We start from the raw sequence: 15,031 nt of genomic DNA on the forward strand, positions 1-15,031 counted from the left end.
AAAAAAAAAAAATAGAAAAACATTAGATTTGGCAATGTGGGCTCTATTTCACATATCACAAAATATTATTTCTTCTAATTTTTTTAACTTTTTAAAAATATTAAGAACAATTTTTTAGTTCTCAAGCTAATTTAGGCCCATACTGACCCTTGTCTTAAACCATGTTTTAAGAAGGGGCATGATTTATTATCTTTAAAGTAATTTCCTACTCTAATGTTCTAAAATTCTCCAATGATGTTGTGAATAGGGCAGATGGGTAAAAATGAGAAAATAGGTCTCTAATTCTTTAAATGATCTAAACAATAACTGAAAGTAATAGGTTTGGTGTTTCAAAAGATTTTTAGATTTAAGATCCACATTGTTTCACAATTGAACTACCTACTACCTTTAACTCCTTCCTATATACTTGTAAGTAAAAACATATCACAGCAACTATAATATGTTATACCTGTTCCATATTGCACTATGAAACTCTTAAGACTTTTGGTGACATGAATGATGCCTAATTTATCTTTGTATTTCCTTAATTTTGCTTAGCAAGTAATATAAGTCCAATATTTGTCGAATAAATATATCACAAGATTATCACCTCCAACTTGCTTTTATATCTTAATATAGTCTTTTAGAAATATTCCAACAACTCAGTAGTAATTTAGTATCCTGGCTCTGAGGTCAGATAAAACATGTTTGAATCTTAGCTGGGGCATTTACTAATCCTGTCTCCCCCTAACCCTTAACTTCCCTGATGCTGTAAAATGGCAGAAATTATTGTACCTGCTTCATAAAGTAGGTTTAAGGATTATGTAAGAAAATACATCTAAACAAACAGCCTAATTCCTGGCAAACAGAAAGTGTCTGATAAACACCATCTTTTTAACAAAGTATTTTATGTCTGTAATAGACTCCTAACTGGTCTGTCTTCCTTCCACTCCTGCCTCCTTAAAAATTTATTTTCCATAAGAGGAGGCAGAATGATTTTTAGAAACCAGATTAGTCTGGAACTTTAAATCCTCTCAGTTTCTCACTGCAGTGAAATAAAATCTAAAATGCTCATCTTGACATGCAAAGCTAATGATTTTGCCCCTCTACTTTTATCTTAGGCCACTCATCCCTTTGCTCACTGAGCTTCAGATACACAGGCCTTTGCGTTCCTAAAACATACCAAGCTCATTCCCACGCCAGCTATTCCCTCTGCTAGGAAAACTTTCTGGCAGATAACGTGGCTTCTTCCTACCTTTCAGATTTCAGCTTTTCCTATGCACTTGGTTCCCTCTCCTAACATCATCTATAAACTTCCTCCATGACACCTATTTGTTTGTTCCAGCCCCTCTGCTAACCTTGCCTCTAGCCACAAATCAGTTTCCCTAGAGCAAAGCGTCTGGCACGTTGGCTATACGACAATCTGTAGAGGATTGTGCACTGCACTGTTATCAATCACAAAAGAACTTAATTACCTGTGCCAGAACTCACGAGAGGGCCACACTGTTCTCCAACCCCGTTCTTTCCTGGCTACACCTAAGAGCTCCAGATTCCGGGGGTTCCGGTTGGTGAACTCTGGGGCAACAGCTTCATTCTCCTGAGGGTCCACTTCGGGTTTCACTGTCGGCTTGGAACTGGTTGAGAGGGCTGCCAACCTATACTCTAAAAAATGGAAACGACCGCATGGATCTTTAAAAATAACTAATACGGACAGAACAGGAACATTTGCTAACCTCTGTCCCCATGCACGTCCCTGGCCTTCGGGCCCTGGAAGGAGGATGATATATGTTTGCCCGCAGGGAGTAGTCTTCCCTGACTCTAGTCTGGACGACCTACGATCATCACAGCTCTGTTAGCGCGTTTACTTTTCGGTAAGGGACATGGACTATAAGATAGAACTTGCACATCAACTTTTATTGTGCAGGCCCTGGGGAGTAAACCGGGAGAAGTGGAGGCAACTTTAATTACCGGGGTTCCTGCAAATCGACAACAACTTGCAGAATTGCGACTGAAGCGCCATCGCTAAGACGGTCTCGGACAGTCACCTCCTTTTCCTCAGCGGGCACCGGGCGCAGCCATGTTCAAATTGGGGAAACAGATCTTCCTCGCAAGACCGCTCTCGACCCGGAACTAATAAGCTCGATTCCGCTGAAAGACCGACCGAGCAATCTGTTAATGCCTCCGCCAATCATCGCTTGCGCCAAAGGGCACGCAGGCCTCTGAGCCCACCGACCACCTCGGAACAACGCCCCGGCCCCAGGCCTGGGGCATCAAGACGGACCTCGTTCGTTTTGGGAAACAGATTGTACGTCACGGCCTTTGGGGCCTCTCATTGCAGGGCTTACTACTGATCACCATCAGGCCACACACCGCAGCTGAGCACTGGGAGGAAACGAGGCGGAGCTGGAATCACTGTGTTCTCAAAGGGGGCGGTTGTTACTTCTTCAAACCAAAAAGGCCCACAGGAAAAACCGCCCCATCCCACCCAGGTTCAGACCCTGTACTCGTGAGCGCTTGACCAAAGCTAGCTGACCCGAGTCATGAGCCCCGAAAAAGCATTTCAGGGTAAGGAAGAGAATACGGACAAAACGAGACTCGTTCAGAACCCAGTTCGCCCCGCCCGCTCCCGTTACACCGCCAACTCCAAGCTCCGCCCTTCCCACCACCTTTTCTAGAAGGCACTAGAACGTCCTAACGCGCCTGCGCCGGAAGACTGTTCAGCCGAGCACTTCCTGCCTCCCAGAGGTTGGCCGGCCTGGCTTCCTTTCTCCGCTTTCGCGCCCTTCTCATTCGCTCTCTAATTGGTTAAAATACAGAGCCGGGCCTTTCCTGCGCCCTCATTTCCGGTATAGTTCCGATTCTTCCCTTCCTCCCCCCGCCGCCTTCTTTTTTCCCGGCAGGCCGTCGGGCCCCGGAAGTGGAGAAGCGGGCGGGGCGGTGTTACCCAGAAGCCGTCGCGGCGTCGCTCGGTCCTCTCCACGCTGTCGCCTCCGCTGTTGTGGCCGCCGCTTGGCTGAGATAGCGAGCTAGTGATTGTCTGCGGTGTGGGTAGATTTCGTCGCAAATCCTGCCGCGAAGATGGAGGGGCCATTATCCGTGTTTGGGGACCGCAGCACTGGGGAGGCAATCCGCTCCCAGAATGGTAGGGACAGGCGGGGCCGGGGCCGCGGGCGCTGCGCGCCGAGCCCTCTTTCGGGGCCGCCGGCCAGTGGCACCTTTTTGTTTTCCCCCTGCGGGAAGGGTCCCCGGGGACCCGCGGCCTGATCTGACCACTTGCAGTTCTCGCGGGGCGGGGCCGTAGCGCCTTTTCCCCGGAGGGGGAGAATCCCGAAAGCTCCGCACATTTTTGAGTACTGCTCGGCCTGGAAGTGGATGTAGGTGTCGGGGGTCGGCAGTTGGGAAAGCGCTTCCTCGCCCAGACTCTGAACCTCCGTACTGACACGTGCCAGCCAACCCTCGAATCTCCTTTTGTTTAGATTCTAATTAGGTGGAGGTTTATCTGAACTTTGGGGCTTCGTTTTATGATAATTAACTACAGGGAAAGACTAGAGTCTTTCATTTGCTGCTCGTGTTGCAAATGAACAAATGACAACAGAATTTAGGTGACTTTCGAATTATACTGACAACAGAATTTAGGTGACTCGAAATATACTGTAGTCGATGTCGGGGGGGCTCAGATCCAATCTTTACCTAACATGTCGTTTACTGTTTGTCATGGTAAAATTATCTGGTAAGATGTCAAGTGGATGTTTTTACTTTAGTAAACATTAATACAGGTTAGCATAGTATTTTTTCTGTTTTCTATAATGCAATGTGAATGGTAGTGCATTTACTCAAAGTGCGTGGCTATCAAGTTTACTTTTGACAGATGCTTAATTTTTTTTTAATTGAACAATTTTAAGTAAAAGCACCTTCCCTGTTGGATTGTTTTTTCATTTCAGATTTAAAAAATTATGCTTAATGAAGAAAATCCTGTAAGGAAGTGAAAGAAAAGGTTGATGTATTTTTTTCCCCAGTATGAAGTGGTAGACTATGAGATTGTAGCCGTTGATTATTTTATATAGCAATGAACAGAATACTGAAGATGAGTTTTACTAGTTCTCCCTAATTAGATTTTGAATACATGATTTTAAAAATATTATTTATTAGGACATTTGTAGATTTGGAAAATTCAGGGGCAGTTGGAAGTCATTTTCTTCAAGCTGAAATGATTGTTCTTTAGCGTCGTGGATTTTTCTGATTTTATTTTTTGTTCATTGATTATCTCCAGTTATGGCTGCAGCTTCTATTGCTAACATTGTGAAAAGTTCTCTTGGTCCTGTTGGCTTGGATAAAATGTTGGTGGATGATATTGGTGTAAGTACACTTAACTGTTGTATTGCTTTAAATCAAAAAAGGTCTTAGAGACTTTGCTGTGTTAATTCTTTGTTTATATCAGAATCGTGGGCATTGTTATCAAAGATGTATGTGCAGGCTGTGGCTCACACCAGTATTCTACCACTTGGGGAGGCTGAGGCAGGCGGATTGCCTGAGCTTACAGGTTAGGGACCAAACTGAGCAAGAGCGAGACCTCATCTCTAAAAATAGCAGGGGGTTGTGGTGGGCACCTGTGGTCCCAGCTACTTGGGAGGCTGAGGCAGGAGACTCGCTTGAGCCCAAGAGTCTGAGGTTGCTGAGAGCTGTGATGCCACGGCACTCTTCCGAGGGTGACAAAGTGAAGCTCTCACCCCCCAAAAAAAAAAATGTATGTGCATGATAATGGGCCTATGTTAATTTCTGTGTCAGTTTATGTTGTTTTTTTTCCTGCAAATTTCTTAGGATGTAACCATTACTAATGATGGTGCAACCATACTGAAATTACTGGAGGTGGAACATCCTGCAGCCAAAGTTCTTTGTGAATTGGCAGATCTTCAAGACAAAGAAGTTGGAGATGGAACTACCTCAGTGGTAGGTATTCACTGGGTAGAGTGAGCACAGAAGGGTCATTAAAAAAAAGAATTTAGGGAGCTGATTTTTATAAGTATCTAGAGGAAAAAGTTTTAGCAGTTTGGGGAAAAAAATATTTTTATATTTTAAATACTGACAGACAATTTCAGGGATAAATTGAAAGTATAAGAAAGTAATTCAGTTTCCCCAAAAGAAGCAGACAGGGTTTTAAGTCTTCATTAAAAAGTTGTAGTGGAGTGAGATGGCTCATGCCTATATAATTCTAGCACTTTGGAAGGCCGAGGTGGGTGGATTGCTTGAGTTCAGGAGCTTGAGATCAGCCTGAGCAACAATGAGACCCAAATCTCCTGAAAAAAGAAAAACTGAGGCAGGATCACTTGAGCCCAAGAGTTGGCGTTGCTGTGAACTATGATGATGCCGTAGCACCCTACCCAGGATGTGACATGAGGCTGTCTCCAAAAAAAAAAGTCTTTTTTTTCCATCATCAAGTTATAACAGCCATATTCAAGGCCCTGCTCTATGTTTTGCTTGAAGTTGCAGTTTCCAGGAATCTGTTGATGTTCAGTGAGGACTTAATGTACTTTGTAGGATTCTCTTGTTCCAGTTTCTAATAATGAGTTATTCATTTCATCACCATTCTGGTCAGTAATATCTGATGGTTTTACACATACATTAATGCACATTGAATGTCAAGCATGCTTAGAGCAATGAATGTTTTCTCGACAGGTTATTATTGCAGCAGAACTTCTTAAAAATGCAGATGAACTAGTCAAACAGAAAATTCATCCCACATCAGTTATTAGTGGCTATCGACTTGCTTGCAAGTAAGATTCTTTCAGAGAAATTTTTTTATTTGATTAATAGTCCATTGATGCTTTGATTAATGATTAAGTTTTTAATTGAAAACATTATGTTTTAGTATGTAAGTAGTAATATTTGATGTAAGAATCTAAAGCAAATGTATTTTCCCATTTGACTACCACATTTTCTCCTAATGGTAGATTTTAGTGGCTATGCTTATGGGATAGATTAAAGTTGCCGTGATCTGAAGGAGGAGGGTTTTTCAGTGTCCTCCTTCTATATGAAATGGCTGAACATAAAGTTAACCGCCTATGACACTGTGTTAAACAAGATGAAAGCAAAACATTTGAATATCAGGTTTGTAAGTGTTTTTCTCTCCCATTCTTTTAAACAGGGAAGCAGTGCGTTATATTAGTGAAAACCTAATTATTAACACAGACGAACTTGGGAGAGATTGCCTGATTAATGCTGCTAAGACATCAATGTCTTCCAAAATCATTGGAATGTATCCTTGTGGTGGTCCAATAAAATTTAGGTTTTTTGAAAAACAAGATTGTTATTTTTATGGTGTAAGATATACTGATTTTATTCAAATTGATGATTGCAGTAGAGGCAAATGATGTATTGGAATTGCCTGGTTTTCTAGGGTGAAAAGGTAATGATAAATAGCATTTTGATGGCATAAATAATGCTTGTTTTTTTGATGAATGAGATTATTAAAAGGAAGTTCCTTCAAATGATCCTTGATTTTAGGTGTACCCTTTGTATCATCCATGTCATTATCCTTAACTGTTGATTTAGAAATGATGATTTCTTTGCTAATATGGTAGTAGATGCTGTGCTTGCTGTTAAATACACAGATACAAGAGGCCAACCTCGATATCCAGTCAATTCTGTTAATATTCTGAAAGCCCACGGGAGAAGTCAGATAGAGAGTATGCTGATCAATGGCTATGCGCTCAACTGTGTGGTGGGATCCCAGGGTAAGGTTCGTTGAGGATTTGGTTATAGAGTAAGATTACTACAAGTTAAAACTAGCATTCTTTGGCTTGCATGTAGTATACCCTTTTGTAACTAAAGTACATGTATGTGTAACATGTTAGAGTGAATGCAAATGGAAAGAAATAATGTACATTTAATGCCATTAAGTTTTTCTAAAGTTAAATGTAGGAAGTTATAGTTAAAATTTGTATTACATATGTAATCTAGTATTTTTATGCTAGTTTTTATTATGGTTTTAAGGATAGTGGCATTTTAAGAAACACAGCATTATTGTGCTAATTATAAAGGAAGTTAATATTTATGTTCAATTACAGGCATGCCCAAGAGAATAGTTAATGCAAAAATTGCTTGCCTTGACTTCAGCCTGCAGAAAACAAAAATGAAACTTGGTGTACAGGTGATTGTTACAGACCCTGAAAAATTGGACCAGATTAGACAGAGGTATGTTGAGAGATTTTTTTAGCCTTTGAGAGGGGTGTTTGTAAATTATCCTTCTGTTTGACAAGGTATAGTAAACTATAAAAAATGCATAGCATGCTATCTCATAAATGTATAACAGAGCAAATTACCAGAAGTACTAGGTAGCAGAATATGGTGTTTATAGAACTGGAGTTCTGAATGTGTCTTGGAAGACTTTAAAAACCAGTTTAGCTAAGTCAAACTATTTTAGATGAACTTCAAGAAAAACTTGTGTGCTGGTGATTTTATAAGAGGGATTTAAGGTGATAAAACTTAGGTGAAAATTGGCCCTTTGTGGAATTCAGTTTTTATGAGTCAGTTGATACTAAAGGTATAAAAGGCAGAAATCTAATTTGCTCAAGCAGTACAGAGCTTGGTGGTATAGTATAAATTGTGCCTGCTCTATGCTGGGTCTGAGGGGTACAAGTGGTGGTGGTATTGATTGCCATGCTGGTCCTGAAGATAGTTTGACTTCCACTAAAGGATTTTGATTGCCTTCTTAACTTGAACCATATCAAAATTTTTTTGAGACAGAGCTTCAAGCTGTCCGCCCCGCCCGTGGCATCACAACTCATAGCAACCTCCAACTCCTGGGCTCAAGCGAGTCTCCTGCCTCTGCCTCCCAAGTAGCTGGGACCACAGGCACCCACCACAACGCCTGGCTTATTTTGGGGGGTTGCAGCCATCATTATTGTTTGGTGGGCCCTGGCTGGATTCGAACCCGCCACCCTAGGTGTCTGTGGCTGGCATCTTAGCCACTTGAGCCACAGGTGCCGAGCCCATATCAAGTATTTTTAACAGTTCTTTGAAATAGTAAACCGTTTTGAAAGGCAGTTAAGCCAGACCTACAAAAAGTCTTTGCCAAGAGTCAGGATCATCTTTTATTTATTTCTTTTTTCCCCCCCCTTTTAGGATCCTCTTTTAAATCTATCTGCAGAGATACTCTTTTTCTCCTTCCTTCTAACAAAGTGTCTTTTCTTCCATAAAAGCGCTCTCTACAATAAGTGTTCCAGAGTGTCTTCCTTTGCCCTAATGTCACGACCCTTTAATACAGTTCCTCATATTGTGGAACTACATTAAAGGGTTGCGGCATTAAGAAGGTTGAGAACCGCTGCTTAGAGACTTGCCATTGACGTCTTTCTCATTTGCGTCAACTAACTCTTTCTTTTCTAGATTCCAGTTGCAGCTCTCCTGCCCTTAAGTGATAAGCCTCTTAACACATCCCGCTCTATTTACCCCCTATTCTTCCCCATCTCTTTATGACCATGAGAGTGATTTGGTCAGAATTGTTGCTGGGTGCTTTTCTTCTCATCACCTTGTCTCCCCTGCTCTCCATTGCAGGACTGCTTGTTCTATGTCACTAGTGATCATGAATGTGAAATTTAGAAGACTTTTTTCAGCCTTCCTTTTATTTGGCTTTTTAACAAGCAAGCTTTGGACTACTTCTTGAAATGCTTTTCAGGGAGGCATACATCTGTCTAATTGATTGCTGCTTAAGCATCTCAGCAAAATCAGTATGTATAAAACTGAACGAAATCATGATAATAGCTCACATCCATTTTTGACCATCTTAATGATGAGGACCCCTCCGTTTCAGGCAGAAAAACTAGGAAATCTTAATTCTTCTTTTCTTGCCTAATAACCATTCTAATCTGTCTCTAAGATCATTTAATTTCTGCCTACAAATTATTTTTTTTGCCACCCTACATCTTCAAATTTAATTTACCAACTTCTGTTTTCTTGCCCATATTCTTGCAGACAACTGAGCTAGTTAGTTTCAGAGGAACTTTTCTTTCTTCCTTCATCTAAATTATACTCCGTTGTGACTTCCTTACTTTCTTTGTGGTGCTTACCAGTGTCTCCTGTTAAGTTTGTATAGCCAGGTTGTGAGCTCTACAGGTAAAGATAGAATGATTTCCTTGGCTTTGTAATCCCACTCTTTTATACAATTTCTGACACACAGTACCTATTTATAGAGGGTTTTCTTTTGAGATTGATCTTTAATTCGTTTTACTTCAAAAATCCTTTGAATGCTCTTATCTATTCAACATGGCTTCAGTTACATATTGACTTTTCTTAAATCTGTATCTCTTCCCCATAATTTATTTGTAATTTGTCCATACTGTAAGTGACCACTTCTGGCAGCTTCACCTGAATAGCAGCAGAAGCTTCAAACTTAGTCTTGTCCCAAACTTAACTCCCATTTTCCACCCTGACCCCCAACCTGTTGGTATATATTTGACTCCAGTAGTCACTGGTTATACCTCCCAGTTACACAGGCCATCTCCTTGCCTTCAGCCATTCATCTTCCCAGTGCAGTTTCCCTGTTGATATGAGGGGATCTTTTTGAAAACAAAGATTTGACAGTATTGGTCTCTCTTAAAAATGAGGTTTGGGCAGTGCCCATAGCTTGGTGGGTAGGGTGCCAGCTACATAGACTGAGGCTGGCACGTTCAAACCCGACCCAGCCAGCTAAAAAATAACAATGACAACTGCAACAACAACAAAAAAATAGCCGGTCGCTATGGCGGGCACCTGTAGTCCCAAGTACTTGGAAGGCTGAGGTAAGGGAATTGCGTAAGCCCAAGAGGTTGCTGTGAGCTGTGAAGCCACAGCACTCTATGTAGGGTGACACAATGTGACCCTGTGTCAAAAAAAATAAAAAATAAGATTTTAAGCCATCTAGACTCTTCAATGTGGCCCACTGGTTTCTTCATTTTTTGATTTGGTCTGCTTTTGTGGTTTCAACTCTGGACTGCTCTCATATTCCTTGTCCCACCTCCAGTGTTGGATTTATGTTTTTCAAGCGTTGCTAATCTCTGCATAACACCTTGTTTTTTGAGACAGCAGAGTCTTACTTTGTTGGTAGACTGCGGTGGTATCATAGCTCACAGCAACCTCAAACTCTTGGGCTCAAGCAATTCTCTTGCCTCACCAGCCCAAGTAGCTGGGACTTCAGGTGCCTGCACAATGCTGTCTCTTTTTTTTTTTTGCACTTTTTTCGCCAGGGCTGGGTTTGAACCCCGCCACCTCCAGTATATGGGACCAGTGCCCTACTCTTTTGAGCCACAGGTGCCACCTAATGCTCTTGCTATTTTTAGAGACGGGGTCTCGCTTTTGCTCAGGCTTGTCTCAAACTTGTGAGCTCAGGCAATCCACCTTTCTGGGCTTCCCAGGGTGCTAGGGTTATAGGCGTGAGCCACCTCACCTGGCCCACTCTCATTTCTTAATGAGTAACTCAAAGTCGGGGTGGGGAAAGTTAAGTGGTTTTAATTCCTTGACCTTTTCAATAAATTGGATTAATTTAAATTCTGGTCATAGAAGAGTTAAATATATTTATGATTATCTTGTGATAACTAGTAGATTTATAGCTGTATTTTGAAAATACAGAGTAATTTTGGGTTACTAAAATCCTTTGCAGAGAATCAGATATCACCAAGGAAAGAATTCAGAAGATCCTGGCAACTGGTGCCAATGTTATTCTAACCACTGGTGGAATTGATGATATGTGTTTAAAGTATTTTGTGGAGTCCGGCGCTATGGCAGTTAGGAGAGTTTTAAAAAGGGACCTTAAACGCATTGCTAAAGCTTCTGGAGGTAGGTCTTCTATTAGCCCTCAAATAAAATTGTTATGTCACACATGATTATGCCAGAGGTCTTTTTATGTTGGATTATTGATGCAAAACAGGTTTGAAAAATTTATATTCTCTTAATGTTTTGTGTTACAAACAGCTGTTAGAAATTCATGTACTGAATTGTTTCCCTCAATGACATAGCTCCATCTTAGGATAAAAAACAGTTGGCTTGATTCCTAATGAAACTTTGAACTTAACACAATTTCTCATAAATGTTTTTGAATCTAAGGATATTAAAATGAAAGAGCAATATTTACAGATCCCTTTTAACTTTCTGAATAGCAACTATTCTGTCAACCCTGGCCAATTTGGAAGGTGAGGAAACTTTTGAAGCTGCAATGTTGGGACAAGCAGAAGAGGTGGTACAAGAGAGAATTTGTGATGACGAACTGATCTTAATCAAAAAGTAAGAGTTACTTTTTGTTTCTTTGAGACAGTCTCACTCTTGCTGTGGATAGACATCAACATCTGCCTAAGTTTTCTGTTTTTAGTAGAGATGGGTCTCGCTCTTGTTGAAGGTAGTCTCAAACTCCTGAGCTCAAGCAGTCCACCCACCTCAGCCTCCAAAAGGCTAGGGTTATTGACATGAGCCACCATGACCAGCTAGGAGTTACTTACTAAATTGAAAGGTTATACACATTTTTTGAGTAAAAATAGATTTTCCCATTTATTTGCTGCCATAGTCTTACAATGATATGAGCAGTTATACGCATGGGATAAAATAATAGTGGGCCATTGTCAGTTGAGATGAAATAACCATTTTCATCTTTTGTGCATGGACTAGACATTATTTTTGGTACCGTGTGGTCTCAGTGTCCTCTGTAAGTAGGGTTTAAATTAATCAAGGGCACTTGGCAATGAATTATGTATACTTATTTTATAAAAATATCATTTTAAGAATTTTGCTTTTTGTTTTTAATAGCACTAAAGCTCGTACATCTGCATCGATTATCTTACGTGGGGCAAATGACTTCATGTGCGATGAAATGGAGCGGTCTTTACACGATGCTCTTTGTGTGGTGAAGAGAGTTTTGGAGTCAAAATCCGTGGTTCCAGGTGGGGGTGCTGTAGAAGCAGCCCTTTCCATATACCTTGAAAACTATGCCACCAGCATGGTAAGAAGAATTATTTGTTTTTAAAAAGGGCGGCTCAGCGCCTATAGCTCAACTGGCTAAGGCGCCAGCCACGTACACCTAGGGTGGTGGGTTCGAATCCCCAGCCCGGACCCGCCAAACAACAATGACGGCTGCAACCAAAAAATGGCCGGGCGTTGTGGCGGGCGCCTGTGGTCCCAGCTACTTGGGAGGCGGAGGCAGGAGACTCGCTTGAGCCCAGGAGTTGGAGGTTGCTGTGAGCTGTAATGCCACGGCACTCTACCCAGGGGGACAGCTTGAGGCTCTGTCTCAAAAAAAAAAAAAAAAAAGGCAAGAGAGACAATCTTTGCCACTTAATTAATATACCTCGTCTGAGACATTAGCTGCTGCTGTGGGCTTCTACTTCTTTTCCATTTGTGCAGGTATCTAATTGTTTCTCATTGTCTTAGGGGTCTCGGGAACAGCTTGCTATTGCAGAGTTTGCAAGGTCTCTTCTTGTTATTCCTAATACGCTGGCAGTTAATGCTGCCCAGGACTCTACAGATCTGGTTGCAAAGCTAAGAGCTTTTCATAATGAGGCTCAAGTTAACCCAGAGCGTAAAAATTTAAAATGGTAAGCATACAATTTCCCTGTCCTTTCTGTTATTTATATGTCATATGTAGTAGCTTTTTTTTTTTTTTACATTTGTGATAAATAGCTTTTTAGCTTATTCTAGACCTTTGGAAAATAGTAGTATTAAAAAGGATTGTAGTCTACCATAGGGTAGCAAATGTAATAACAGACTTGTCAGATACTTTACATAAAATACATTACAGCAAGTGTTCTTTCACTCTGATTCAAGGGATCATGACTAATGACTGTTAGCTCTGGTATCATGTTAAGAACTCTTAATTCCTTGCCTTTCCCTCCTTTTCTGGGGTAGTCATGGACCTACAGGAAGGTCTCGTGGAGTATTAGGTGAGATGATTTTAGGATGATTAGTAGCCATTCTCAGGCAGTCCTCTTTGGAAACAGGGTTTCTTTACTAGCTTCTAGGCCAGTGCTTCTCAACCTTCCTAATTGTGCTGCATTGTTACAAATAGAACAAAGAGGTTACAACCCACAGGTTGAGAACCGCAGCTGTTCTAGGCTTTTATGCAACTCAGTGTGCTGCTTTTATCTAACTTAGAAGGTCCCAGCATTTCTCAAGGTTAACATTTAAATGGAATTGCTGGAATTAATAGGTGACCTAATCAACTTGTAAGTGGCCATTTAATATTCTTTTTATTAATTGCAGGATTGGTCTTGATTTGATTAATGGTAAACCTCGAGACAACAAACAAGCTGGTGTGTTTGAACCAACCATAGTTAAAGTTAAGAGTTTGAAATTTGCAACAGAAGCTGCAATTACCATTCTGCGAATTGATGATCTTATTAAGTTACATCCAGAAAGTAAAGATGATAAACATGGAGGTTATGAAGATGCTGTTCACTCTGGAGCCCTTGATGATTAATTTGATGTCTTTTATTTATAACAATGTTAGATGCAGTTGTCTCGTACCTTTGAGTATTACACATTAAAAGTACAGCAAGCTATCAACTTAGGAGACGGTTTCCTTCCTTACTTTGGTCCTCTGATTTCACATAAAATGTTAAGAGAAATGAAGTTTAAACAGTTTATCCTCTTTGAACGCACATTGCTATTCCCATCCCACCCCCAATGCACAGGGCTGCAACACCACGAGTTCCGCCTGTTCTCTCCAGTGTGTGTAACAGGGTCACAAGAATTCGGCAGCCAGATGCTCCAAGAGGGTGGCCCAAGGCTATAGCCCCTCCTTGAGTGTTGATCTAAGGGGGAGAAAAGATTTATCTTAGATGTCTTTTTTCCCTGTGGATAATTTAAAATCCTAAACTTGTCTTTTTCCTTTTGTTAGTATCAGCAAACTTAAACTTTCAAACTCAATTTTCATTTTAACTTAGAAATAAATTCATAGCTTAGTGAAATCCATTCCTGACCATTTAACCTTGTTACTTGGTTTAAAAAATTACTTTTAAAAATCTAAAGTGTGTTCTTTATGTCTGCGGTAAGCTAATGTCATGGGTTTTTGGGTTTTTTTTTTTTTAATGTCAGATTTATGTGGGGATTTTTTTTCCAGCCTGAGTCCCAAACGGCCAACACCTAGAAGCTATCTAATTACATACTATTTTTCATCTTAAGATTGCATTGTGAAATTCACTGGCAAGCTCTCCTCAGGCTTACTTGCTCATGTTTACCTTCTCTGAGTTTAATCCAAGTTCTTTAGCTATTGCAACAGACAGGGCTGCAAAGGCTTCATTGATTTCAAATAAATCGACATCCTCCAGTGACCAACCAGCTTTTGCAACCTAAAAGAAAGATTAATAGGCCTAAGAAATCAGGTGGAAAGGTGCAGTGGCTCATGCCTGTAGTCTTAGCACTTTGGAAGACCAAGTCGGTGGATCATTTGAGCTCAGGAGTTTGAGACTAGCCTGAGCAAGACCACCCATCACTACTAAAAATGGGGAAAAAAACTAGCCGGATGTGGCAATGCCTGTAGTCTCATCTACTCAAGAGACTAAGGATCGCTTGAGCCCAAGAGTTTGGGGTTGATGTGAGCTATGATGCCATAGCACTCTACCCAGGCAACAGACTGTCTCAAGGGGGGAAAAAAATTTTTTTTACCATAAAAAGGGGAACAGGAATTACAGCCTAATAGGAAACCAAGCACATTCCCAGCATTTTGAAGTTGAAAGGAGATCTAAGCAGGCTCATGGCCTGTGGCTAGGGCGCCAGCCACATACACCAAGGCTGACAGGTTTGAACCCAGCCTGGGCCTGCCAAACCAATGACAACTACAACAAAAAAATAGGCATTGTGGCAGGCGCCTGTAGTCTCAGCTACTTGGGAGGCTGATGCAAGAGAATCACTTAAGCCCAAGGGTTGGAGGTTGCTCTGGGCTGTGACACCACAGCACTCTACCCAGGGTAACATAGTGAGACTGTCATTTAAAAAAAAAAAAAAAAAGAGGCTCAGCACCTGTGGCTCAAGTGGCTAAGGTGCCAGCCACATACACCCAAGGTGGTGGGTTCGAATCCAGCCTGGGCCCGCCAAACAA

At 41.3% G+C, this 15,031-nt stretch overlaps 3 protein-coding genes and 2 non-coding genes across 6 annotated transcripts in view; 3 read left to right on the top strand and 2 right to left on the bottom strand.

Annotated features, from left to right (window-relative positions):
• Positions 1-2,566, bottom strand: part of MRPL18 (mitochondrial ribosomal protein L18) — a 9,149-nt gene extending 6,583 nt beyond the window's left edge. Inside the window, exons 1-3 of one of the 2 annotated variants that reach the window (XM_003792396.3) lie at positions 2,261-2,562; positions 1,948-2,127; positions 1,455-1,641 (exon numbers count right to left, since the gene is read on the bottom strand). In XM_003792396.3, the coding sequence (XP_003792444.1) occupies positions 1,455-1,641; positions 1,948-1,999 (239 nt within the window). In that variant the 5' untranslated portion in view covers positions 2,000-2,127; positions 2,261-2,562. Of the gene's footprint in view, positions 1-1,454; positions 1,642-1,947 lie in introns of both variants that reach the window. The other variant, XM_023514629.1, reaches the window with a different exon arrangement.
• A 315-nt stretch (positions 2,567-2,881) lies between these two features.
• On the top strand, positions 2,882-13,497 carry TCP1 (t-complex 1). The gene is made up of 12 exons (XM_003792397.3): positions 2,882-3,121; positions 4,250-4,335; positions 4,798-4,926; positions 5,653-5,750; positions 6,122-6,232; positions 6,529-6,710; positions 7,044-7,170; positions 10,610-10,785; positions 11,106-11,229; positions 11,746-11,938; positions 12,367-12,530; positions 13,195-13,497. Exons 1-12 carry the CDS (start codon positions 3,058-3,060, stop codon positions 13,409-13,411), a joined length of 1,671 nt encoding a protein of 556 aa, XP_003792445.1. The 5' UTR covers positions 2,882-3,057; the 3' UTR covers positions 13,412-13,497.
• Positions 5,891-6,030, top strand: LOC111726203. The gene has a single exon (XR_002774042.1). It is a non-coding gene; the product is annotated as a small nucleolar RNA SNORA29 (small nucleolar RNA).
• Positions 11,483-11,613, top strand: LOC111726202. The gene has a single exon (XR_002774041.1). It is a non-coding gene; the product is annotated as a small nucleolar RNA SNORA20 (small nucleolar RNA).
• Positions 13,401-15,031, bottom strand: part of ACAT2 (acetyl-CoA acetyltransferase 2) — a 16,642-nt gene continuing 15,011 nt past the window's right edge. The window contains exons 8-9 of the mRNA XM_003792398.3: positions 14,172-14,282; positions 13,401-13,745 (exon numbers count right to left, since the gene is read on the bottom strand). Coding sequence (XP_003792446.1) covers positions 13,575-13,745; positions 14,172-14,282 — 282 coding nt within the window. The 3' untranslated portion in view covers positions 13,401-13,574. The remainder of the gene's footprint in view (positions 13,746-14,171; positions 14,283-15,031) is intronic.

The sequence above is a fragment of the Otolemur garnettii genome, unplaced genomic scaffold (assembly GCF_000181295.1).
Source record: "Otolemur garnettii isolate 467f Iridium unplaced genomic scaffold, OtoGar3 scaffold00056, whole genome shotgun sequence".
Classification (NCBI taxonomy): Eukaryota; Metazoa; Chordata; class Mammalia; order Primates; family Galagidae; genus Otolemur; species Otolemur garnettii.

Bases quoted from the DNA above. Each gene is read 5' to 3' on its own strand.
- TCP1 (XM_003792397.3), top strand. From the start codon at position 3,058: ATGGAGGGGCCATTATCCGTGTTTGGGGACCGCAGCACTGGGGAGGCA. The intron at 4,336-4,797 runs GTAAGTACACTT...CAAATTTCTTAG, and splicing joins TGTTGGTGGATGATATTGGT to GATGTAACCATTACTAATGA. The intron at 7,171-10,609 runs GTATGTTGAGAG...AATCCTTTGCAG, and splicing joins TTGGACCAGATTAGACAGAG to AGAATCAGATATCACCAAGG.